We start from the raw sequence: 26,421 nt of genomic DNA, 5'->3' as shown, positions 1-26,421 counted from the left end.
AGAAACTGTGCGTGTATGGCTTGGACTTGACTCCACTGTCAATTTTTAGAGAATCTGGTAAGAACATATAAACAGCGCTGGAGAGGTGGCTCGGAGAGTCCCGCTCTTGCAGGAGACCCCCGTTCACTTCCAAGTACCAAGGGCAGTGGCTTCTTATGACCACCTGTAATGCCACTTCCAGGGGTTCTAACGCCTCTGGCCTCTGTGGGCACCTGCACTCACATGAACATTGGTACACACACACACACACACACACACACACACACACACACACACACACACACACACACCCCACAGGCACACACAACTTTAAAAAGAGAACTTGTAAATAGATCTACATTTTCTATTGATTGATTGATTCATTGAGTGTGTGTGTGTGTGTGTGTGTGTGTGTGTGTGTGTGTGTGTGTGAGAGAGAGAGAGAGAGAGAGAGAGAGAGAGAGAGAGAGAGAGAGAGAGAGAGAGAGAGTTCATGTGGGTACATGCATATGCACGTGCACGGAGAGGCCACAGGTTGACTATGACTGTCATTCCTTAGGGACTGTCCTTCCCGGTTTCTTGCAGGCAGAATCTCTCAGTCACCTGGGATCACACATTATGCTAGGCTGTCTAGCCAGCAGCCCCAGGGGTCTTCCTTATGTTTATGGGTGTTCTCCTTGCAAGTATGAGTGTGCACCACACCCATGCCTCATGGCCACAGAGGCCAGAAGAGGGCAGTCAGGTATGAGCCTCCATGTGGGTGCTGGGAACCCACAGGGCTCATAGGAAAGCAACCAGTGCTCTTAACTGCGGAGCCACGTCTCCAGCTTTTTAATATGGGTCCCTGACATAGGGCTCGGGTCCTCATGCTTGCCTGACAAGCACAGTCCTGACTTAGGCAGCTGCTGCCCAGACTAAAGAAAATGAGAGCCAGTGGTGGTTGATGGCACTGTGTAGGTCCTTCGCCTCTCTCCTCACAAGATCTCCCCCATGGAGCATAGGTAGCAGACCCCGTTCCAAGGAGAAACACCACAGCCCAGCAGGTGAAGCTGTCTGAAGTCTCTTACAGCCCACGTCACAGACGAAGAGCTCATCCTGCCTAGACCTATCCAAGTCTAAATTCACTCACGTGAAACCGTGAGTGAAGTGTTTTAGAAAATTGACACCTGGGAGTTTCTGTAAGTAAATACCTATGGTATGTTATTTTTGAAGCCACATTGATCCATGCATGTGTATTTCAGGTTTTTCTTATGAAAGGGTATTTAAAAAAAATAAACCAATGTAGTCCAATGCTGTCACATAATAATCCACTGCTATACCTAGGTAGCAAAAGTGAAGGTTTCTTGTGTTCTTATATAGACATTGTCAATGGCAGTACAGCCACATTAGCAAGAAGTTAGCTTTGGGTGAATGAAGCATCCTTGATAGCTCTACCACCTGTCAGCACTGGAGATATGCATCTACGTGAACAAGTAGGTACTAAAAGCCTCACCATTGAGCTACACACTGAAGCTGCACAGAGCACAAGGGGGGGATGAAAGCTAAAGACTGAAGACTACTCAGCTCTCTCTCTCTCTCTCTCTCTCTCTCTCTCTCTCTCTCTCTCTCTCTCTCTCTCTCTCTCCCTCCCTCCCTCTCCCTCCCCCCCCCCCCCCGTGTGCATGCACGCGTGCGCACATGTGCACATGCACACGCAGGTGTGCTTGATTGTGTGTGTGTAGGTCAGAGACTGACATCCAGTGTTTTCCTCAAGTGCTCTCCAGCCTTTTCTCTGGCACAGCGTCTCACCAAACCTGGAGCAAGCCAAGGGGTCCTTTTGTCTCTGTCCACCCAAAGCTGGGATAACAAATGGATGCCACCATGCCATGCAAGGATTTTTTAAATGTGGGTTTTGGGGGATTGAAGTCAAGTCTTCATGCTTGCAAGGCAAACACTGCCTGGCTGAGCATCTCCCCGGCCCCACACTCAGGTCTTTTAAACCTAAGTCAGTTAGGGGCTGGAGAGAGAGCTTTGTAGTTAGCTGCTCCTGCGGAGGACCCATGGAGTAGCTCACAGCCATTGATAACGCTAGTTCCAAGGAATTCTCTTCTAGCCCCCAGGGGTGCCTGGCAAGCATGTGGCACACATACATACATGTAAGCAAACACTCATACACATAAAATAAAGAGAAATAAACTTTAAAGCTGGCCACTTAAAAAAAAACATAACATGTACCAAAACTCCAGGGTATCTCAAAGGCACAGGGGTTAGAGCCCTGAAGCAGTGAACCTGTTTCTCTCTTCTTTTAGGATGGAGGAAGCCATGGAAACAGAATGCTGTGGCTGCTGTGGTACCCAGTCTCCCCACACCAGAGAAATCATGCTGGCCTCATGTGTTCATTTTGGGTTTTAAAACAGAAGAATACTTTATTGGAGTGGGGAGAGAGAGAGAGAGAAAGAAAGAGAGAGAGAAAGAGAGAGAGAGAGAAAGAGAGAGAGAGAGAGAGAGAGAGAGAGAGAGAGAGAGAGAGAGAGAGAGAGAGAGAATATTTCTAGAATGTGAAGGCGACATGGTTCATAGAGCGTATTCTCCGGCTTGTGAACAGTGAAGGCATGCAAGCAACTGAAGTCAGTCCTGGGGGCTGTTGGGAGGAGGAAACATCGTGCCTTAAGGAGTAAAGTGAGTCTGATGTTTTTAAATTTTATGTGTGTGTGTGTGTGTGTGTGTGTGTGTGTGTACAAATGTACAGTGTTTGTGTGTATATTAGAGAACAGCTTTGGGGAATTGGTTCTTTCCTACCATGTGGGTCCCTGGGATTGAACTCAGGTAATCAAGTTTGGAAGCCGGTGCCTTTAGCCACTGAGCCATCACACCTCCCCCAAGTGTGGTGTCTAAAAATCTGCTTTCCTTTCTTGGACTATCAGGGCATCTAAGAAACCACCTTCATCACGCTATGAAGGTGTAGGCCATTTCAACTTGCAGTCTCCTGAGGCTGGACTTTTTGGGGGAGCCCTACTGACAAATTTCAGTCCCATTTGTCAAAGTATCAGTTTCAATTTTGGAACGGAAAAAACAATAGAAAGATCCTCAAGTTCCGATTCTTAAATGTTGCGAAGTTGAGATGGACGCAAGACAGGAAAGAGAAGAGAGACGGGAAAAAACAGAACGCAAGAAGGATGATGGAGTGAGGAGGAAGCTGGATCCAGTGCAGAGGCTGGGCTGGGCTCCCAGGAGTGTGGGGAGAGGAGGTTGTAGGGGGGCCGGGGAGGGGCAGTACGGGGCTTCGCCTGCCAAGCATATTACATAAGCACAGAATGGGAGGGTAGGGGTGGCCACCCAGGCTGTTGGCTTAGCTCCTGTGTTTCCCCGACTGCAAGTCACTGAGGCCATTGTGGGCATCTAGCCAAAGCCTCAAAAGAGATGCTCTCAGCATCTCTCAGCAGCTGAGGAGCCAGAAAGGGCTCAGTGCAGCCTCCCTGTGCAGGCAAAGGGGCCTGGGGTGAATAATATTGATCATCAACTTGGCAGAAGCCAGATCACCTAAGGGACAAACCTCTGGGCACATGTGTGGAGGGGTTTCTAGACAGGGTTTATTGAGGTAGGAGGACCCACCCTAAATATGGTTGTCTGCATCCCGTGGGTTGGGGTCCCAGCCTGATTAAACCATGAGAAAGTGAGCTGGGAACCAGCATTCTTCTCCCCTGCTTCCTCACTGAATGCAAGGCGAGCAGATGTCTTGCTCTCCTGTTGCCATGGCTTCTGCGTCACTGATGGATGGTACCCTCAAAGCGTGAGCGAGAACGAACTCTTGCATCCTTAAGTAACTGTGGCTAATGTCTTAGTTACTTTTCTGTTGCTGTGATAAAGCATCATGACCAAGGCAACCTATAAAAGAATTTAATTTCGGGGGTCATGGTTCCAGAGGGTTAGAGCCCATGACTGTCGTGGTGGGGAGCATGGCGGCAGGCGGGCAGGCGGGATGCCGGGGCAGTAGCTGTGAGCTCACACCTTGACCCACAAGTACGAGGGAAAAGGATGTAACTAGGAATGGCATAGGCTTTTTGAAATTTCAAAGCCCTTCCCTAGTGACACACCTCCTAATCCTTCCCAAACAGTTCCATCAACTGGGGACCAAGCATCCCATTATATGTGCCTCTGAGGGCCACTCTTGTTCAGACCACCACAGTTAGATACTCTGTCACAGCAAGGAGAAAGGTAGTTAATATAGGGACCTAATGGTGAATGGTGACCCCAAGCCATGGGATGGTGACACCGACATTAAGGGTGGGTCTTCCCACCTCAGTTAACCCAATCTAGAAAGTCTCCCACAACATGTCCAGAAGTGTGTTCCCTAGGTGACTCTAGCACCTGCCAAGTTGATGATCAGTATTATTCACCACAGCCCCCCTTGCCTGCACAGGGAGTCTGCACAGACCTCTTTCTGAATCCCCAGCTACCGAGGGATGCTGACAATTTGTGGCACCCTTCCAAGGCACTTGGACTTTCACAGCTTCTTCTGTGTACATCCTCAAAGAGAGAGTGTCAACATGAAATACTTTCTTCAAGTGGGACTTAGGTGAATTCTCCAAGGGCAAACAGATTGTTACCTAAGTCCTGAGGTAGGAAGAGTGTGAAAGCAGCTGGGGAGATGGGCCACTTGGTAGAATATTGTTTTTAAAATTATCTGTATTACCAGTAGGCCCGGCTAGCGACCAATTAAGACACAGACACTTGTTAGATTTTAAAATAGCCTTAGTTAACCTGGGGCAGGGCAGATATCAATCCTTTAAACTACCTCCCATAGTGGGGTAGGCATGGGATCCCTGTCTCAATCCCATGTCATCTGTTTTTAATAACTTTTATTAAGCTACATCCTATCCATAATCCCAAATAATTGTTAACGTTCTTCATCTGGGCTGGATTCTCCATCCACGCTGCCACGTGCTTCTCCTCCAGCTAACCCATGGCGGCCTTCCTCTCTTCACTTTAGGTCTCTCTCCTTCTTTTTCTCATGGCGGTCCTTTTTTATTTTATTTTTTTTTATTTTTTATTTTTCCCAGAATTTCTTTTTCTCTTAGCCCCACCTATCTCTTTTGTCTTGTCCAGGTGGGATGGCTTTTTATTAAGTAAAAGATAGGTCACAGACAGAAAGCAGTAATTAACATCAAAATACATCAGACCATCCCCCAACAGCAGAACGCTTGCCTTTCAGGCATGAGGACCTGACTTCATCATATAAACCCATATACATGTATGTATAGATGTCCATATGCATTTATGCGTACAAGCTAGGTGCAAGGGCACATGCTTTCAATCGGGGCACTAAAGAGGCAGGGCCAAGAGGAACCCTGCGGCTTGCAGGCCAGTGAAAGACCCTGTCTCAAAAACAAACACATTAAAAACTAAATTAGACAGTGCCTGTGGAATGGCATCTGAGGTTCTCCTCACACATACATGTAGGCATGTTTACCTGCAACACACTGGCAGTTCGGGTTATGACCCCCCTCATCTGATTTGCTTTTCCTCACAGCCCCTCTGCACCGCAAACCTGGATTACTTTTTAATCTTCTTTCCTATTTTTGTTATTCTGCTGTTGGACCTGATTATGCAGAACTGCTGGCGTGCTGTTGACTCCTGCTGCACCTGTTCCCCGGGGACAGAGGCAAAGCTCCGCTTTCAAACCATCCCCTTGATCCTCTCACAGGGCAGCGATGCACCCCATGCTTGCTCACCCTGCCCACTGAGACCCTAGAGACTGACACTTTACATGGCCCTGTCACACCAGCCACACCGGGCAGCAGGCTCAGAGGCACCCAGATCCCAGATCGATTACTACCCCCTAGCCTCTGTCTCAAGTGGTCAATGCATGGAAATCAAGAACGAGCAATTAGCTAAAAGAGGACAAATGGCAAGTTGGCTGTGCAAATGTCACCCGGAATCACCTCCCTCCCGGGAAGCGCTGACTCACCCTAGATGAAGGACAGCAAAGAGGTGAGTGACATTCCCAGTCCTGGCTGTGCTCAGGACAACAAAGCCTCAAATCAAAGTGAAAACAGATTCCTGCATGAGAGTAAAGCAGGCTGTGAGAGCCTTCTCTCGGCTCAAGGATGACCGCATGTCCACAGGGTTACTCAGGACACCTCCAGCTTCCTCAACTTTCTACATCTTAATGGCCTTTCCAGAATGTTCAGCCATGTGTAACCATCCTGGAAGGCATGAAGGCATTCTAAAGAGACATTGTGCCTGCCACTTGGGTTATCAATGGACCCTAAGAAATTAGAATTTCCCCAGGAGTCTCCTGCTGGAGGAAAGAAAAGACTTGGAGCAGGTGCCTGTCAGAGGTGGGGCATGTCCCCTGGAAGAGACGTCCCAGGGTGTTGACAACATGTCAGACCACCTTGCAGGAGGGATTGAAAGTGGGACAAGGATGGGTCAGGACCACACTTGACCAGGACAGCTTAGCTATGCACACGTCTTGCTCTCTTGTTTAAGCCTGAGCCTGGGTCAGGACCCTAAAGCTAGAGTTTCAGGGTACAGGATCTTTTCATTTGTCCATTTTCTCAAGGTAGCTGCTTTTCACTACTGTCTGTTTAGCTGGCCTCTTGAGGACAAGTTCTCAAGCTGAGCCTCACTGCCGGGACCCAAGCTCTGGTTCTAACTGCTCCAGTAATGATGGTGGAGTGGGGCGTGATCCTGGGTGGCAGAGCAAGGAGAGAGTTGCTCTGAGTTCTCTCATGGGTCTCTCCTGGCTGAGGGAAGAGGCTGTCTCAGCTTGCATCATGTCTGTCTGGTGTATTGGTAGCTCCCTAGAAGTGAAGACTAGCCTCGGGGCTGGGCTTGTAGTTCATTTGGTAAAGTGCTCACCAACATGCACGGCTCTGTGTTTGATCCCCAGCACAGCATAAACCTGGCACTGTGCATGCACCTGTACCCTAGCACGAGGGAGGTAGAGGCGGGAGGTATTGGAAGTTCAAGGTCTCAGGTACGCAGCAAGTTTCAGGCCAACCTGGGATACATGAAACTCTTATCTCAAACAAACAAATACAACAACAGAGACTAGCCTGGATTTTGTTTTCATCACACACACTCACACACACACACACACACACACACACACACACACACACACACACACACATCCTTTTCTTTAAAGCATGGTTTTAAAAATCACATATCTAGGGCTGATATGGTGGCTCAGTGGGTGAAGACATCTGCTGCTAGGCCTGGCAACCTTCACTTGATCCCAAATCCTACAAGCTGGAGAGAGAACAGATTCCTTCAAGTGCTCCTCTGGCTCCCACATGAACTCTGTGACACACACACACACACACACACACACACACACACACACACACACACACACTACATTTAAAAAGATGAATAAATAAATGTAATTTAAATATGTTAAGGTACACTGTCAAATACTAATGTTGAGTTTGTTGTGTCTAATTATAAAAAGAACATAAGAAAGGACAGAATCTACCCTACGTTTGTTTTTAGCTCTAACGCTTGCTTGAAACACTGCTGCCCTCCCCCTTGGTTTTTCAAGATAGAGTTTCTCTGTGTAACAGCCCTGGCTGTCCTGGAATTCAATTTGTAGACCAGGCTGGCCTGCAATGGACAGAGATCTGCCTGCCTCGGCCTCCTGAGTGCTAGAATTAAAGGTGTGTGCCAACACACCCAGCCTAAAAGCAAACATGAAAGACAACTTTAGAAGTCATGTAATTATGCATCTCTAAATAGTATGTTTTGCTTTGCTTAGCTTCTGAGGTTTATGCAACCGATGTCTAATGACATATTGTGTGTTCTGTTACTCGCCTTTGCTCACCCCATGTTATTTTTATTTTTTTAAAGATTTATTTATTTTATTTATTGCATATGAGTGATTTATCTGCAGAAGAGGGTATCAGCTCACATTATAGATGGTCATGAGCCACCATGTGGTTGCTGGGAATTGAGCTCAGGACCTCTGGAGGAGCAGGCAGCGCTCTTAACCACTGAGCCATCTCTCCAGCCTCACCCATGTTATTTTTAAGTTTCACTCAGCTATAGATTGTTCATCATCTGCATGGCACAGTTTGTCCATGAAGCCTCCTATAGATTGAATTTGAGTTGCCCTCCAGTTTGGAGCAATTATGCACAATAATGTTATGTACATTTAAAAATACTTATTTGTTTATGTGTGTGTGCATACATGTGTGCGTGTGTGTGTGTGTGTGTGTGTGTGTGTGTGTAAGTCAGAGGACAGCCTAAGGGAGTGAATTCTCTCTTTCCACTGTGGGGGTTCTGGAAGGATGGAACCTGGGTCATCAGGCTTGGCAGCCAGTGCCTTTGCCAGCTCAGCCATCTCTCCAACCTACTAGGAACAATGCTTAAAGTGACAAGGGCCTGTGAAGGAACAGAAGATAGGAACCTCCCAGACACAGTAGATCTAAACAGAAAACAGCAGGGAGGAAAGAAAAAGGAGGGTGGAACTGTGGTAGCTAGACTGGAGGCCTGCTGCACAGAAAAGATTTGGGGCAATTATTGCAAAGGTGGGGGGTTGCTCTGGGAAGGGAAGGGAAGGGAAGGGAAGGGAAGGGAAGGGAAGGGAAGGGAAGGGAAGGGAAGGGAACACTGTGTTTGGGAGAGGGAGGAGCAGGCTTACAGGGTCAGAGCAGTGTCTTTCCCACAGACTGCCTCAAGTGTTCATCTTTCTCTGTCATTAACAGTTACCTCGTTTTATACTGAATGCTCGCCTGCATCAACAGTTACTTTAGCGATCAGATGTTTTTCCTTTTAGTCCTTTGAATGTTAGATATCTCCAGGTCATTCTTGGAGGGTGGGGGAAGGGAGGATACACTTTGACTTTAAATATGCTTCTTTTATTAATTCCTGGAGATTCCACACATGCATGCAATGTATTTTTATCATATTTACCCCAAGTCTCCCCACAGTTCTCTCTCTCTCTCTCTCTCTCTCTCTCTCTCTCTCTCTCTCTCTCTCTCTCTCTCTCATCTTCCTCTATAGGCCCCTCTTGCTGATATGACCCACATATGTCCATCATCCCCAAAAGGTGCCCATGTTCAGGGACCACTGTTTGTTACTGAGTTCTCGCTCATGTCCCTCCACTTTGCCCTCTTCGAGCATGTGTGGATTCAATGTCTGACTTCCCCTGGCTCTGCATACAGTCTTTGTTGGTGACCCAATAGTTGTACGGATCAATAATTATGTTCTTATTACTATGCAAGACTTTCAGAAGGATGATAGCCAGTTTGATGACCTAGTTGGGTTTTTTCCTGGAAATTTCCTCCATACTGTGAATAACTATTCAAAAAGTTGTAGTAGAAGCACTGTCCTCATTTCCTTCTTCCTGCCCTTCCTTGGTTGCTTTCTTTCCCTCTCTGTGATGTTTTGGGGACTTCTGCACTCTGGGTGGCTCCAAACATGCCATGTGGCAGAGGATAACCTTGAGCTCCTGATCTTTCTGCCTTGACTTTCCAAGTGCTGGGATCACAATGTTGTGCCACCCCACACCCCCTCAGTGTCACTCTCCTGATTTTTACCAGCGGGTAGCTATAACGTGAGTGCAGGGGCTGGCGAGATGGCTTAGCAGGTGGAGAAGTGTGCTGCCAAGCCTGACGACCTGAGTTCGATACCAGGGCCCCATAGGGAGAGGGAGCACCAACTCCCACAAGACTGCCTCCGACTTCCACATGTGCACTGTAGCGTGTGTGCACCCACGCATATACACACATTCGCACATGCATGAATAAATAAATAATTGTACAATTAAAGAAAACACCTAAAGGCTGGTGGGTGGTAACAGTGGAGTAACTGCTAGCCAGTGGTGCTGCAGAGGCTTTCAGGTGCAAGAAGCGTTCTGACTTAAGAGAAATTAAAATGCACAAAATGCGTGTCTCCGAATCAATAAAATGCGGCATATCAGGTTTCTGTATCTGTGTGAGTCTGTTTTTAGGTTTTCTGTTCTATCTATTCCTGGGCTTCCACCACATTGTGTTAATTAGGATAGCTTTAAAATACATCTTGATATTTGGTCGGGTGCATCTCCACATCTGATTTGTCACGAGTACCTTAACTTGACTTGGGCTTTCGGTTTCTCTGCCGAGATGTTGGCACCAGCCTCTGCGTTTGTGGCTCCAGCTTCTGGAGAGCCTGTGCTTCCACACCCACCCTAAGTGTGTTTGCCAGATACACCTTGTTTTGGTCAGGACACCTTGCCTTGGCCCCTTGCTTCTCTGTCACCCACTTTCTTTCAGGGTGCACACTGTGCATGTGTGTGCGTGTGTATGTGCACTTGTTTGTGCGCACGTGTTTGTGCATGCATGTGTGTGTGCGCCCGTGCATGCGTGTGCATGTGTGTATGTGTGTGTGCGTGCATGTGTGTGCATGCATATGTGTGCATGCATGTGTGTATGTGCATATGTATGTGTGTGTGCATGCACGTGTGTGCGTGCATGTGCCTGCGTGCATGTGTATGTGCATGTGCATGCATGTGTGTACATGTGTGTGTGTGCGCGCGCGCACGTGTGTGTGTGTGCACACGCAGAGGTCAGAGGACGATGTTGGACATCCCATTCTATCCTGCACTGTACATGGTGCCAGGCTGCACAGCCTCAGTGACCCTCCATTCCTCCTTCCTATAGGATTGGGGTTACAGAAGCACGCAAGTCTGTATTTTTTTTTTAAATTTTACTTATTTTTGTTTTATGTGTATGGGCATTTCCCCTGCATGTCTGTATACCACGAGGGTGCCTCTTGCACAACAAGGCCAGAAAATGGTGTTAGATCTCCTAGAACTGTTACAGACAGCTGTGAACCACCACGTGGGTCTGGGAAATTGAACCTAGGTTCTCTGGAAGAGCAACCCACGCTCTTAGCGGCTGAGCCATCTCTCCAGCCCCGACTCTTGGCTCTTTGTGTGGGTTCTGGGATCTGACCTCAGGCCCTCATATAGCAAGCACTCTTACCCACCAAGCCATCGCTGCAGGTTACATTTTCGAAATAAAATCCTCAGCCTGTGCCACTTCTGTGCTGGGGTTTCATGTGCTGGTCTCTCTGCACCCACATAATCATCTCACAGCCAGACACAGGCCATATTCCCAGAGGCCGCTGCTCGTTCTACCAAGCCGTTCCCTCTGGTGGACACTGTGGTGAAGGCCCATTCCCAAGTCGCTCACCTTGCTTCCCAGCTGACTCCAGTGCGCCCTCGTGTGGACAAATGCAGCGTGCTGCATCTCTATCAGCAGATTCACGAGCACTACAATGAAATAATAATAAAACCTATTGAGATAGCTAGACAATTTCTTTTTTAAATATTGGGCTTTTATCTCATCGAATATATAGATACATTTAGAGAAAATAACGACTTTCTAACATGGAATTTTCCTTCCCAAGATCATATATAATGCTTTCAATAAATTTCCGTAATTTCTTTATAGTTTTTCCCCATATGTATTATATTTTTATTCTATACAGCTTTTATTCTTGCTGTCATTGTAAATGTTTTTGCTTTGTTTTGTTTTGTTTTGGTTTTCTTTTGGTTTTACCCTGGCTATCCTGGACTCACTTTGTAGACAAGGCTGGCCTAAAACTCAGAGCAATCCACCTGCCTCTGCCTCCTGAGTGTTGGGATTAAAGGCGTGCACCACCATGCCCGGCATAAAAGTCATTTTTAAAGTGTTTTGTTTACCACTGTTGTTAGCATATGAGGATTCAGTATTTTTAATTTCTTGAGACAGGATCCTGAAGGTTAAATAATATCTACCTCTCCCTCCCTCCCTCCCTCCCTCCCTCCCTCCCCCCCCCTCTCTCTCTCAGTCTCTCCCCCCCCCATCCATCCACTTAGGTAGCCCAGGATGGCCTCAAACTCCCTAAGCCATGGAGGCTGACCTTGAACTTCTGCTCCTCATGCCTCCATCCAAGGCTGGGTCGACTCACCAGCTCTGGTTTATTCTGTGCTGGAGACAAGAACTCAGGGCTTCACACATGTGAGGCAAGCTCACTATTGACTGAGCCAAATCCCTGCTTCAGCAGATCTTTATGTTAATGAAAAGCAGGCTGGGTAAAGCCTCGCAGCGGCTACAGGGATGTTTGCATTTGTCTGCTTTTCAGGCACACGTGACTGTGTCGTGTGGAAGGACAGAGAGGTGCATCTTCCCTGGCACAGGTGGCTTTGCCTCTTTGCTCATTTGGTCTTCTGCTTTGGCTGGGATCTCTGTGGTGGATGTGGTTTGAAATAGAAATGGTGACGGTGAGCGCCCTTGTCCTGTTCTTTAATTCATTAATTTAATCTTGGCAACACCTGGGATGGGATCCAGAGCTTTGAGCATGCTAAGCCAAAGCTGTGCCCCTGAGCCGCACCCCCAGCCCTGGATCTTGATTTTAAAGTGCAATGTGACAAACGTGTCAGCACTAGAGTGATTATAGATGATGCGTTTTGGGTTAAGAAATATCTTTTGGGTTTCTCTTTTCTAAGAAATTTCTCTCTCCCTCTCCCTCCCCCTCCTTTAACACACACACACACACACACACACACACACACACACACGTCATGAATGATATATATAATTATATATTACATCAATATATTGTATTATCATTATATATGTAATACATATATATTAGTCTCGTTTTCTGCTGCTGTAACAAAATACCTGAAGTTCAGTAATCTGTAAAGAAAACAGGTTTTGTGTACAGTTTTGGAGGCTGAAGGTCCACGGCTGGACATCTTTATGTATGTTGGTAGATGGTATCACGATTGTGAGGAGATCTCATGTGAGACAGAAAACAGGGCACCAAGAAGGAAGAAGCTGTTCTTTCATGTGTGTGTGTGTGTGCTTGTGTGCGCTTTTGCAGTTCCATGTGTGTGTGTTGTTTGAGAACATGTGCATACGTGTACATAGGGAGGCCAGAGGAGGACTCAGGCATTGTTCACCCTGTTTTTAGAGACAAGCCCTCTTACTGACCTGGCACTTGCTTGGTAGGCCAGGCTGCCCAGGCAGTGAGCCTCAGGGATCATCTTGTCTCCCCGGCGCTGAGATGACAAGTGCACACCACCATGCTTGGCTTTAAAGAACAAAAGTGTGAAGGCTTTCGTGGGACATGCCCCTTGGGCTAATGTGCAGATATAAGTGAGTATATACCATTTGAGTCTTTCTGCTTCTGGCTTAACTCACTCATTATAATCATTTCTAGCTCAATCCATTTGTCCACAAATTTCGGGAATTCCTTGTTTTTAATAGCTGAGTAGTATTCCATAGTGTATATGTACCACAGATGAGAGAAGCATGGGAGAATGGCAAAGTAGAAGGATCCAGAGGGTCCTAGAAGCCTACAAGTAGAACATTATGATAGGCAGATTTGGGCACAGGGGTCCCACTCAAACTAAGGCACCAGCCAAGGACAATACAGGTGGTAAACCTTAAACCCCTACCCAGATCTAGACAATGGATAGAACACTCTCCACAGTAGAGTGGAGAGTGGGATATTACTTTCTCACATACTCTGGTGCCTCACCTTTGACCATATCCCCTGGAGGGGGAGACCTGGTGGCACTCAGAGGAAGGACAGCAGGTTACCAAGAAGAGACTTGATACCCTATGAACATATACAGGGGGAGGTAATCCCCCTCAGGAACAGTCATAGGGGAGGGGAATAAGGGGGAAATGGGAGGGAGGAATGGGAGGATACAAGGGATGGGATAACCATTGAGATGTAACAAGAATAAATTAATAAAGTAAAAAAAAAAAAAACCAAAAAAACCCCAAAAGTGTGTGTGTGTGTGTGTGTGTGTGTGTGTGTGTGCACGTGCACGCATGAATGGTGTCTTCTGTTTAGACAAACTCAGGTCCTCATACTTGTAAGGTGAGGCTTTACGAATTGGCTGGGTAGTTTTGTGTGAACAAGACATAAAGCCAGAGTCATCTGAGAGAATGAGCCTCAACTGAGATGTTGCCTGCATAAGGTCAGGCTGTAGGCAAGCCCGCATGATATTTTCTTAATTAGTGATTTTTGCAGGGGCGGGGGGGGGGGGGGGGGGAGAACGACCTATTGTGGGCGGGGCCACCGTTACTTAGGCTGGTGGTCCTGGGTTCTATAAGAAAGCAGAGGGAGCAAGCCAGTAAGCAGCATCCTTTCCAGGCCACTGCGTCAGCTCCTGCGTGATTTGAGCTCCTGCCTTGGCATCCCTCAGTGAACTGTGACTCAGGATACGTAAGTGAAACAAACTCTTTCTTCCTCAAGTTGCTTCGGCCATGGCGTCTCATCACAGCAATACTAGCACTAACCAAGACGCCAGCTGGACTGACTCTCTGGCTCTGGTTGGTTTGTTTTTATTTTCTGCTGCATTTTTATTTTTATCAACCAGCTCTTACAGGCTACTTAAGACCCTTGAGACCTATGTTAAATTCTCCCCCAAGGACAACACTCGATGATGACCTAGTCACCTTCCCCAACGTGTGTCACTCCTAAACGGTCCCATCACTTCTTGATAATGCCCCACAGCAGACAGGTTTCCAATGCAGGAGTCCGTGGGGGACATATTTACACTGTATCCATACCATAGCAAACACATGATAAATTTTATCATTTTCCTTTTTTCCTTCTATTGAGATGACCAAAATTTCCATGTGTTGATGGTGGTCAGTGGTATTTATAGAGTCTACATTGAGATGCCCTTGTATTTCTATAATAAGCCAAACTTAATCACACTTGTGGCCTTGGTCACATCACAGGGTAAAGCCTGCTTTGCTTGCGATTGTCTCCCTTATGTTAGGAGTAAGAGCGGACTACACTTTTCTTTGATCATATATTACCTTTTTCTATGCCTCATTGTCTCATAGTGTAACTTGGAGAATAGTTTGTTTGTTTGTTTGTTTGTTTGTTTGTTTTAAATCTTTTTAGGAGTCTAGAGAGATGGCTCCGTGGCTAAAAGCACTGGCTGCTCTTGCCGTGGACCTAGGTTCAGTTCCCAGCAGCCGCCTGGCAGCTCAGCGCAGGCTGTGACTCCAGTTCCGGTGGATCCAACGTTCTCTTCCGGCTTCTCTGAGCATCTCACACACATCTGTATAACCTTGTTCTTTCTGTCCAGATTTCCAAACTTATTTGTATAATCTCAACATGTGACCTCTTTACATTTTATTTTTGTTATTTTAAATTATGTGTATTGTGTAAGTATGTGTACTGTGCTCACAGAGGCCATGGTAGAGGATCCTCTGGAACCGGGGCTGCATATGGTTGTGAGCCACCTGACAGGGATGCTGGGAACTGAACTCAGGTCCTCTGGAAGAACAGTAGGTGCTCTTAACCACTGAACAGCCTCTCCAGACTGTGCATGCAATTGCTTGTAGTCTCTCTCTCTCTCTCTTTTTTAAAGATTTATTTATTAATTATTATATATACAGTGTTCTGGCTGCATGTATACCTGCAAGCCAGAAGAGGGCATTAGATTACATTACAGATGGTTGTGAGCCACCATGTGGTTGCTGGGAATTGAACTCATGACCTCTGGAAGAGCAGCCAGTGCTCTTAATCTCCGAGCCATCTCTCCAGCCCACTTGTAGGTCTCTTTAAAATTCTGTTTCATCTGTACTGTTGTCTCTTCTTAAGTTTTCAATGGTTGTTTGAGTCTTCGTCTTCCTAGTCATGATCCACCTTATCAACGATTCATTTATTTGATTAGTTTAATTGAAAAAAATGATGTTCCGGTTTGCTTTTTTCTCTACTGTGTCTTTGTTTCTTGCTTCAGAAATTTCTGCTCTTACGTTCTATTTATCCTCCTATGTACTTTGGATTTAAATTTTTTTCTTTTTCTTTTTTACTTTCATGTATTTATTTGGTGTGTGATTCCTGTCAGATCTATTGGTTTCCTTCTCATTAGTATTTTTGTTGCATCTCAAACTCTTTGGTAAAAGCATTTAATAATAATCGAATTAAAATTTTTTGAAAAGTTTCTATTACAGTTTTCTCTTTGATAAATGACCTAATTAGAAATGAGTATTTTAAATCCCAAATGTTTGGAGCTTTAATAGCGTATTGTTCTTGAATTCTAATGTTTTCTCATTGAATTTAGAGACTGTGTTCTAGATACTTATTTCTTGACATTTGTTAAGATTTGCTTTATAGCCTAATACATTTTTTGGGGAGTAGAATTGTGATGTCCAGGTGCTATCGTTAAACACACATGTAATGTTTACCCATTGGGACTTAGTATGGTGATGGCCTCGCTCTCCCTCCGGCTGTCCTTCCTGCCTTACTCCATCCTGTGATGGCCACTTGTTGTCATGACCTTGATACAAGATAGAGTCATCTTGGAATAGCGAATCTCCACTAATGGACAGCTCCCATCAGATTGCCTGCAGGCAGCTCCGTGCCTACTGTGGGCAGTGCCAGCCCTGGGCTGAGCAAGCCATGGGGAGCAAACCAGGAAGCAGCACTCCTCCTCCATGGCCTCTGTTTCAGTTCCGGCCTCCACTGGAGGTCTTACCTTGAGTTCCTGCCCCGGCTCCCTTTGCAATGTGAGATGTAAGAGGAAATAAGCCTTAGAAAGCAAGCTAGGGTGTGTGTCACTTCCTTTAAGTATTGTAAAAATATTTATTTATATTTTTCATTATGTGTATGCAAGTGTGTCTGTGTCTGTATGTGCATGTGGGGGCGGATGTCTGGAAAGGCCGGGGGTGGGGGGGGGTTTGCTGGCAGCCCCTGGAGCTGGAATTACAGTGGTTGTGAGCTGCTCAGGGTGGGTCCTCTGGAAGATCAGCAAGTGTCCCTAACTGCTGTAGGTGATCTGTCCTTTTGTCTTTCCTTACTGTTTTTTAGAGCTGCTTGCTGGGTCTGAGTGTGGCTTGCTTTTAATTTTAACTTTTACTTTTACTTTCAACTTTTACTCTTTGCTCTCGGCTTCAGTTAGATCCCAGTCTTACTGGCTTTAGAAAAACCTTGGTTTTCACCTCTCCACAATTTGCCTGCCCACAATTCTCTGCTTGTGCAACTCCAATAATTGGTATGTGAGTCTTCTTTTCTTTCTTAGGATTTTTACAAATCTACTTTATGTATTTGGATGTTTGCCTGTATGCATATATGTGTACATCGAGCATACCTGTTGCATGTGCTAGGATGGGGGCTACAGAGGGCATCGTGAGCCATTGTGTGGGCACTGGAGTCAAACTGGGTTCTAAACAAGAGCAGCAAGTGCTATTAACCCCTTCGAGATCTCTCCAGCCTCTCCCCCTTTTAAAGACTTTTATTTGGACACTCTGTCTCTCTGTCTCTGTCTCTGTGTCTCTGTGTCTCTGTGTCTGTCTGTCTGTCTGTCTGTGTGTTTGTCTGTCTGTGTGTCTGTCTGTCTGTCTGTCTGTCTCCCTCCCCCCCCCTCTCTCTCTCTCTCTCTGTGTGTGTGTGTGTGTGTGTGTGTGTGTGTGTGTGTGTGTTGGAATTACAGGTATTTGCGAGCTACCTAAGGTGGATACTGGGGACTGAACTCCTATCCTCTGCAAGTACTTTTCATCTGCTGAGCTATATCTCCTGCTTGGGGGCCATTAGTCACTTTAGTTTTAATTGCTTTTGAAAGAATTATTATCATTTGGTTTAATGTGTATGGATGTTTCCCCTGCATGTATGTCTGTGTACCACATGCACACCTGGTGCTTGCAGAGGCCAGAAGAGGGTGCTAGAGTTCCTGGAATAGAGTTACAGGGGGCTGTGAGGCACCCTGGAGATGATGGAAACTGAGTCCCAATCTTCTGGAAGAGCAGCAGGTGCTTTTAACTGAAAAGTCATCTCTCCTGCACCTCTTTTAAAAAATACAACATTTTAATCAATATCTTGAGCATTCCGAGTGTGCACACAATGTATTTTGATCATATCTACCCCCAACTGGTTCCCCCAACATCTCGCAAATCACCTCCTACTTCCTATCAACTTCATGGTTTGGTTTTTTGGTTGGTCGGGTTTGTCTTTTGTTTTGTTTTGTTTTGTTTTTCTTAAAGGCCCACTGAGTTCAATTTGTGCTACCTGTATATTCACGAGGCTGGGCCCATCCTCTGGAACATGGGCAGCCTACCAGTGGCTACACTCAGAGAAAACTGACTCTCCCTACCCCAAAAGCCATCAGCTGTCCACAGCTGCTCAGCTACGTGTGGAGTGCACTCTGTGCTGGCGTATTGGGTGGCTCCATCTTGGTCAGGCAGTTGCAGATGCTGTAGGTTTATGAGTACAGTGGTTCTGTCATGTCCAGAAGATACCTGTGCTGCCTTTGAAGTCCTTGGTGCAGGGAGGGGGGGAGGGAAGTGGAGGGGATCTTCCTGTGCTGTCTCACGTGTGGCTTATTGCTGGTGGATGCTGAGCTCCTAGTGAGCTGGTGTGAACAAGGTTGTTTTTCACCAGGAAGCAGCTATTAGCCGGGCAGCCCTCTACTCCTTTGTATGTCCCATCTATTTCCAGCCCCACGAATTGCCTGGCTTCCTGAGACTTCAGAGGAGCCTTAAAAAGAATGCATTCAAGGCCAGTGAGTAGTTTCAAGTACTCAGTGAGTAAAGGTGCTTGCTTCTAAGACCTGGGATCCATCCCTGGAGCCTGCGTGGAGGAGGAGGAGAAAACTGCCTCCTTCAAATTGTTCTCCTGAGCTACACACACACACACACACACACACACACACACACACACACACACACACACACATCCTCTGGAAGCAGAAGCCTGATGTTTGGGGAAATCTTATGATTGTCTAAGACAGTCTTTTGAAAACCAGGCTCTGTCTATGACAGGAACTTACAGAAACAAGCCAGATTTCTGGTCCAATAAATGAAAGCAGCACTTGGTAAACAGGGTTCATTATTCACCTCATGGGAGGACAGGGAGGGCTCACCCGGCCAGTGCATCCCAGGGGAGGGCTGGAATGGCCAGTGCATTCCAGGGGAGGGCTCACATGGCCAGTGCATCCCAGGGGAGGGCTCACATGGCCAGTGCATTCCACGTGAGTGTGAAGCAGAAGCATTTCTGAGCAACTACGGAGATCTAATTCAGCAGAGAGAAACCATCTGAAATTACCGAAACTTGCAAGGGGAAAAAAAAGTTTTGTGTATATGTGAGTGCACGTGCGTGCTAGAGGACAACCCTGTCATTCCTTGGGCACTTGTGTTGTTTTCTACATCCTGGTCTGTTTGGTTGTCAGGACCTTGCTGGCTCCATCACTGGCTTATCACTCCTCCACACACCTGCCATTCCTCAGTGGCCACCTCTGGCAGACTGCTGTTCACCTAGGCAAGCCTTCCGCCACCCGCCCTCCCACCATCTGCTGTATGGCAGAGTGAGCACAGGCTCCAGCCACAGAGGGACCAATGCCCTTGTGACCCTTTTGCCAGAAAGGAAAACCCAGAGTCCACGCGGTGCCTGTGTACTGTCACCGTTTCTGAGGGAGCTCTGTAAGAGACAGAGAGCGTGCCCACCGTAGGCTTTGCGTGTCCACTGCAGCCTGTGACATTTCCGTTTCTAGAGCACCGGGCTGCAGTACCCTGGGACCCATCGCACAAAGACTTTACCAGGCTTAGGGAGTGACCAGCCTCCTGGAAGCTGCTGTCTGCCTGGGGAGATAGGGGAGAAGCAGGGACAGATGCAAGCTTAGGGCCAAATACACAGCCCACTTGCCGCCCACGTGTTGACTGATAAGCACTCACTCCCATCTGGTAAGCAGCTGTGGCAGAAGTAGGGGAGAAAAGGCAGGAAGTTCCACCATTTCCTCGCCCCCCACCCCTGCCCTGTGGGTACTTTTGCTACAAGAAGGCAGATCCCCACTAGCTGGGATCTTTGATGGCTTCCACTCGCTGTTTGCAGTGCTCTTCCTGCTTCCGGTCAGCAGGGAATTCCCTGGCCCATTGTGTTGGGATCTCTGCTTTGGCCCCGGCGGTCCTCTCTGGGGACCATGGGCAGAGCCAGTTCAGGTCATAAGCCCTGTTCCTAGCATGGAATATTGGTATTGGCTGCCCACACCTGCGAGCAGGCACCGGACTCTCCAGTGTGGCACCTCTGACCATCTTAGGCCAAATGGGAGGTTCTTGCCCTGGGCTCTGACCCCTTTTCACTTAAGGACCACTGTGTTGCCTCCCTGCTGAGAAGGGGGGGACATCTCTTCCTGTGTATGTTGGTCAGTCCTTCTTCCTTCCCTCCTACTTCAAAAGATGCTTCTTGCCCAGGGGAGCCAATAGAATCTCTGTTATGTTAGTGGTGGTGGGTCACTCAAGGCCTGCGGGGTTTGAGGGGGACTGGCTGAATAGCTATCTCCACACAGATGGATGTCACCGAGCGGGGAGGATAGAAGCCCTGCCCTTTGCCCTGGCTATAGTCGGGCCTGTGCTTTGTGGCAGCAAAGTTGAACACTTGTAGCTTTGGCAGAAAAGCACCCTCCCAGTTGTTCTGAAATATAATACTGAGGTCTATTTAGGAACTCCTGAAACTGCATACAACTGAAACACACACACATATACACCCGTGTACACATATACACACTCACACACACGCTATATTTCCCCTATACACACCCATGGTTAGGTCTAATTAATAAACCAGGCACAGGAAGATTAATAAGAGTAATAACAACAAAGGGCAATTGCAACTATTGTAATAAAATGAGGATGTGGTCTCTTTAAGAATTAAAAAAAAAACAAACAAACCCAATATTTGCAGACTTTAATGGTTGATTGTAACTGAGAGGAAGGGAGAGAAGGAGGCAAAAGCATGGGCAAGGGGGGCTGTGGAACCCCCTGTGGAGGAGCATGGGCCCAGAGTGCTTTCCGGGTGCTCAGAAGGTAGGCTCTCTGCCCACAGGCAATAGGATGAACTGAAAGGGGTCCCTATTATTCTCCTTAGGGGCTAATTTAATAAAGACAAGCCCCCCAGACCTGGGACACGTGCGAGGGGAGGGTTCGCTGGTCAGTCTCAACACACTCTGATGCTTCCCTCCGCCTTGGGCTGCTCTGACAAGAGCTCACTCCAGGCCTTCCAGGGAGATGTCCAAGTTAGCGGATGGAAAAGGCGAGAAGGCACAGTGGTTTAAAGGAGGGGTCACCACCAACTTAATGGAGGGAAAACAATTACACTCCCCCTGAAGGCCAGGTTCATTAATGGCTCCGGGGAGGAGGTGACTTCACACCTCGGCAGAAGGATCAATTTGCAGGCTCCTTGGTGACTCCAGACTTTCAGGGAGGAGGGGCAGTCTCCTCAGCTCAGCCCGGATCAGATCAGATGGGGCAGCTTCAGACCCTTTGCTGAAGAAAGGAGAGACGTGCAGAGGCTCCTGCACCCATGGCTGGGCCCGTCTTACTCCTCCCCACACACGCCAGGGGAAGCGGGAGGGTCCAGACCTGGCCCTTCTGTTCACCCGGGCCACTTTCTCAGTCCTGGGCATGGGGGTAGGATACGCCTGGGCAGTTCCTGGCCCAGCTCTGCACCAACATCAGCATTAGCTAACAGGGATTATAGAGATGGGGATTAAAGAGTAGAACCCAACAAAATTGTCTCTCCTATACCAAAACTGTCCACCTCTGCAAATGTCACAAGGCTTAGGATCTGCTGTTTATGGTGCGGCACTTGCTTTGAAATGCAGAAGTTGAAATGTAGGGACCCACCTTTTTTTTTTTTTAGCTAAGTAAGAATAATAGCAAATCCTATTATATATGAAATATGTGTGAACACATATCACGCGTGTGCTGTGTCATTCTGAATATCATGGCATACACCTGCACCCCAGGAATTCGGATCTCAACCACCCATGCATAAGCCGTCACTCCATTGTGCAGCATCTGTCCAGAAAAGAGACCCGAACCCAGTTCAGGGCCCCCCCATCTCCACAAGCTGTGCCTGTCTCCATTTCCTAGGCCTCACACGTGGCTTGTTTTCTCCCCCTGTGTGTGGTCGGAGGGCAATGTGAACTTGACAGCGCTGTCTTTCTCCCAGCCCCTGCGGATCTTGGTGAGTCTGCGGCTGAGGCAGGGCAGGAGGAAGAGCCCCTTGGCTAGGATGATCACACAGGGCAGGAACAGCGTGAGTGTGAACGTGGGTGGCAGGTAGAACTTGTAGTGGTTTTCCTCAAAGGCACGGGTCCAGCCGTAGGTGAGCGTGTGCAGTGTACTTAGCATCAGAGCCACGAAGCCCAGCGTGGACTGTGGGAAGAAAGAAGGCAGGAATGAGAGGAGGGCCATTGGGGCCAGGTCACTGAGTGTTCAAAACCCGGCCCCACCTCTTTCTCCCCGCCACCCCCTCTTTGTTTCGTTTGTTTGTTTGTTGTTTTTTGTTTCAAGGCATGGTTTCTCTGTGTAGCCTTAACTGTGTCCTGGACTCACTCCGTAGACCAGGCTGGCCTCGAACTCACAGTGATCCACCTGCCTCTGCCTCCCGGGTCCTTGGATTAAAGGAGTGCACCACCAAGCCCGGCCCACCTCTTTCTCTTTTAAACCTTTTTTTTTTTTTACATTTTATTTAGGGGGTAGGGCTGGGGGTGGGGGCGTGGTGTGCGCACACACGTGCACACACACACCTGTAAGTCCTAGGAATGGACCTCAGCTTGTCAGGATTGGCAGCAACTGCTTTTACCACTGAGCCATCTTGCCGGCCCTGGCCATCTGGCCCCTCTCTTCTGACCAGGTCTTCTCTTCCAGACTTAGTGTGTAGCCGAGGATGACCTTGACCTCCTCATCTTCCTAGCTCTACCTCACAAGTGCTCCGCTGGAGAGGGGATTCAGGGCTTCATGCACGGAAGGCAACCCCTCTCCCTGAGCCACACCCCCAGAGCCCACTGCTCTGGCTGTGCATGACACAAAATGTAGTGGAAGATGGGTCATTGGTGAAAATGCTCACCATATATCCTGAGGACTAGAGTTTTGGTTTCCAGAACCTATAGAAATGCTGAGAAGTTGAGGTGGGCTATCTGTAGCCCCAACCTTAGAAGGTAGAGACAGGAACCGTAAGCAAGCTAGCTGGTGGGGCTAGGCTCATCAGCGAGCTCTGGGTTTTATTGAAAGACCCTGCCTCAATAAATATGGTGGAGGAGTGATCAAGGATGATTCCTGTCACCACACACACACACACACACACACACACACACACACATACACACATATACACACATACACACACACATGCACACACACACATATATACACATACATACACACACACACACACACACACACACACACACACACACACACACACTGAGAACCCCAATCTCTCTCCATCTCATTTTATTTCTGACGACGGGTTGATAAGAAGCTGCTTTCAAACCAAAGCTGCATGTTAAAATCAGGCAGAAAGCTTGGGGTGGGGGGTGGGGGGAAACAGGAGTGCATCAGACCAGCCCTCAGAAATTCAGATCCGACTGGTTTAGGGCGGGGCTCCATCATCTGTTGTTTTTCAGAGTTCAGCAGATGATACAAATGTGTCAGGACTAAGCCACTAATTTTGGAAACTCTCTCACCCACACCCTTCTAGCATGGGTTGAAGAGCCCATGCAGGGCCCCGGGGCCCAGGCTGTTTTATTGGTGAGGACCCAGTTCTAGCTCCCCTTCAGTAAGCAACCACTGGCCACATGCTGGGCCACAGCAAAAGCAGCCACGGTGAGTACCCACTCAGGCTTAGGGCGTGACCTCCAGGGAAGTACAGTATCTCTCCTGGTGATACGCCCTGTACTTCCAGAGTTTGACCCATGGGGACGCTGCATCTGAAGACTAAAGGACAAGCAGGCTGGCCCAGGGTCCCCCAGCCACAGCCAGCAGCACCTCATATTCCCTCTTTTCTTTGTTTTCTGAGTCCCATGATACACGTGGCAGGAACCCTAACTTTGGGCTAGTCGTTTCGAGCCGGGGCTCACAGAGAGAGAGAAAGCCTTTAGTTTTTCCAGTCCTGCTGGGGAGCCGAGTGTTTTCAGCGAATTTGTTATTCCTAAAATTCTCTCTGTCCTTGGGAGCAAGCTTTAAACATCCTACAGTGACCATAGGAAAAGGGTTGTCAAGGAGTTATTAATAACCCCACCCCACTGCCGCACCTACGCGCGCATCCCACCCCCTACCCCCTACCCCAAGCCGGGTCCATTTTTATTACACAGAACTCGTTAGCTGTGGCTCCTGCTGGCACTCAATTACCGCAGCACGAAGGGCTTTGGTCATCGCTCACCAAGTGTGGGGTCAAGTTGGTCCTTGTCATTACTGCAGGCAGTGGCTGCATTGAGCAAGGTCAGAGGAAGCTCCTGTCACTCAGGGACAGAACTTGGTCTTTCAAGGCTGCACCTCGGAGTATAACTGAATAGGGCAGGTCCAATATAGCCAATGCCGAATGGAAAAAAACCAAACACAGCAACAACAAAACTGAAAACTTTGGAGGGCTGAGGATATTGTTGGCCTTCTCCCAGCATCCCTCAGTGGTCCCTACCTGCTGTAGGGCGTAGCTAGCATACCCTGCCCTCTACCCTGAACTTTCTGGTCCAGGGGCAGGGGCTTCCGCTCCCCCCTCGCTATATAATCCAGACATATTGGTTCCTCTCGCTCTCTTTCTGCTTCCCCCCGGCCCCCGCCCCACTCCATGGCAGCCACGTCTGCTTCCAGTAAACCTGCATTTATATACTTTAACTTGCATTGCATTAATTAGTTCACATCGCTGTTTCAAGAATGTTTATCAGACATAACTCAGGAGTAGACTGTTTGCCTAGCATGTATAAGTCCCTGGGATCCATCCCCAAGACCACATAAACAGGGCATGGTGGTGCATGCCTGTAGTCTCAGCATTTGGGAGGCAGAGGCAGGAGGATCAGAAGTTCAAGGTCATCCTCCGCTGTAGAGCCAGTTTGAGGCTAGCCTGGGCTTCATGAGATCCAGTCTCAAAAAGGAAACAAACCAAGAGTTGAGAGTACAACTCAGCTGGAGGAATGCTTGCTTAGCGTGCACAGAGCCCCGGCTTTCATCACAGCACCACAGAAATGGGTGTTATGGTACATGCTCGGCATCCCAGCACTCGGGAGGATGAGGCAGAAGGATCAGGCAGGCAGTCAATGTGTTCCTTTACTACACAGCTCAAGTTTGAGGCCAGTCCTGACTAAATGAGACCCTGTGCCCCAAACTAAGCTAAATGCACAAAACAGCAGCACCAAAATCACCCAGGAAACAAAAAGTTAAATGTGCCAGGCTGGGTAGCACATGCCTTTAATTCCAGGACTCAGGGAAGCAGAGACAGGTGGATCGTTGAGAGTTCAAGGCCAGCCTGGTCTACAAAGTGAATTCCAGGACAGCCTGAGCTTTAAAGAGAAACATTATCTTGAGGGAAGCAAAACAAAACAACAACAAAAAAAAACCACAGGAAAAACAAAACAAACAACCCCTCCAAAGGTTAAATGTAGACATAAGAGGCCTTCTAATGGGATCAGCATTCCAATATTGGAATACTGAAATATTCCAATATTAATGGCTCAGTTAAACAAAGCATTCTAGGCCCAGGGGTTGGACCAGGTTCTCTGGAACACCAATAAATAAGTTTGTAAATCTAATAGTTCTTTATGGCTCGTGAACTTGACAGCAATCAAGAAGGCCCGAACTTCCCTCACTCACCGCCCCCCCCCCAGCTGTTATTGGACACAGAAATCCTGCATTTTACACATGTCCCACTCACATTCTTGTGGTGGTCCTAGGTGGGGACAGGTACTGGTGATGGGATGAAGAAAGCTCCAAGACACGAGTGTCTAACGAGCAGGGAGGCCAGTAGGTGCCTTTGAACGGAACCTGTGTTTCTGCCACTGGAGGGCAGCATGCACCTTTAGGGGGCACCTGGATTTCCTGGATGTCCCTCAGTATCTGAGAGGGGATGCCTGATGTCTTTAGCTTTGTGACTTTAGAACCTTCCTTGACTCCCGTTGTAAACATTTTTGATGTTGGCTGACAATAAGAAGTGCATTTATGCATTCACATGCCCAGTGGACAGGCAGACATAATGCAGGAGAGAGAGAGAGAGAGTAGCAGGTGTGTCACATGCACTTGTAGTCCCAGCTAGGAGGATCTCTTGAGCTCAGGAGTTTGAGGCCAGCCTGTGTTACACAGTGAGACTGTCATCACCAAAACCAAAACAGAAACAGATGGTTGATGCTTCTCAGAAACAGTAGGGATGTGACCAGACACCCCAACAAGGAGAAATAGCAATGTGCTTTCTATTTTCTTCCCCCCCGACCCCCCCCCCCCCCGCATCATTTTTACCTGTCTCACAAAAGTTTTCTCTGACCGCATTTATTTCATTTTTCAGGACTGTAAATTAAGGTTTGGGTGGGTAGGGGCATGGACTGCCCATACCCAGAGAGGGTGGTGCTGGAACTGGCTTGGGGGGTGGGGGGCAGGGAGCTGGCAGACTCTCTTCCAAACTAAGGCTTTCTCGGGAGAGGGAGCATGCGGTTTCTGAGGCTGGAGCGCAGGCAGGCATCAGATCCCCACAAATGAC

At 47.9% G+C, this 26,421-nt stretch overlaps 1 protein-coding gene across 6 annotated transcripts in view; it reads right to left on the bottom strand.

Annotated features, from left to right (window-relative positions):
* Positions 1-10,659: 10,659 nt before the first annotated feature.
* Positions 10,660-26,421, bottom strand: part of STEAP3 (STEAP3 metalloreductase) — a 48,516-nt gene continuing 32,754 nt past the window's right edge. For 5 of the 6 annotated variants that reach the window (XM_084792503.1, XM_084792502.1, XM_084792501.1 and 2 more), the window contains one exon: positions 20,624-22,112. In XM_084792503.1, coding sequence (XP_084648629.1) covers positions 21,831-22,112 — 282 coding nt within the window. In that variant the 3' untranslated portion in view covers positions 20,624-21,830. Of the gene's footprint in view, positions 11,219-20,623; positions 22,113-26,421 lie in introns of those variants that run through there. The other variant, XM_084792505.1, reaches the window with a different exon arrangement.

Source organism: Acomys minous (genome assembly GCF_964271855.1).
Source record: "Acomys minous genome assembly, chromosome: 1".
NCBI lineage: Eukaryota > Metazoa > Chordata > Mammalia > Rodentia > Muridae > Acomys > Acomys minous.
This window is presented reverse-complemented; position numbering and strand designations above follow the sequence as displayed.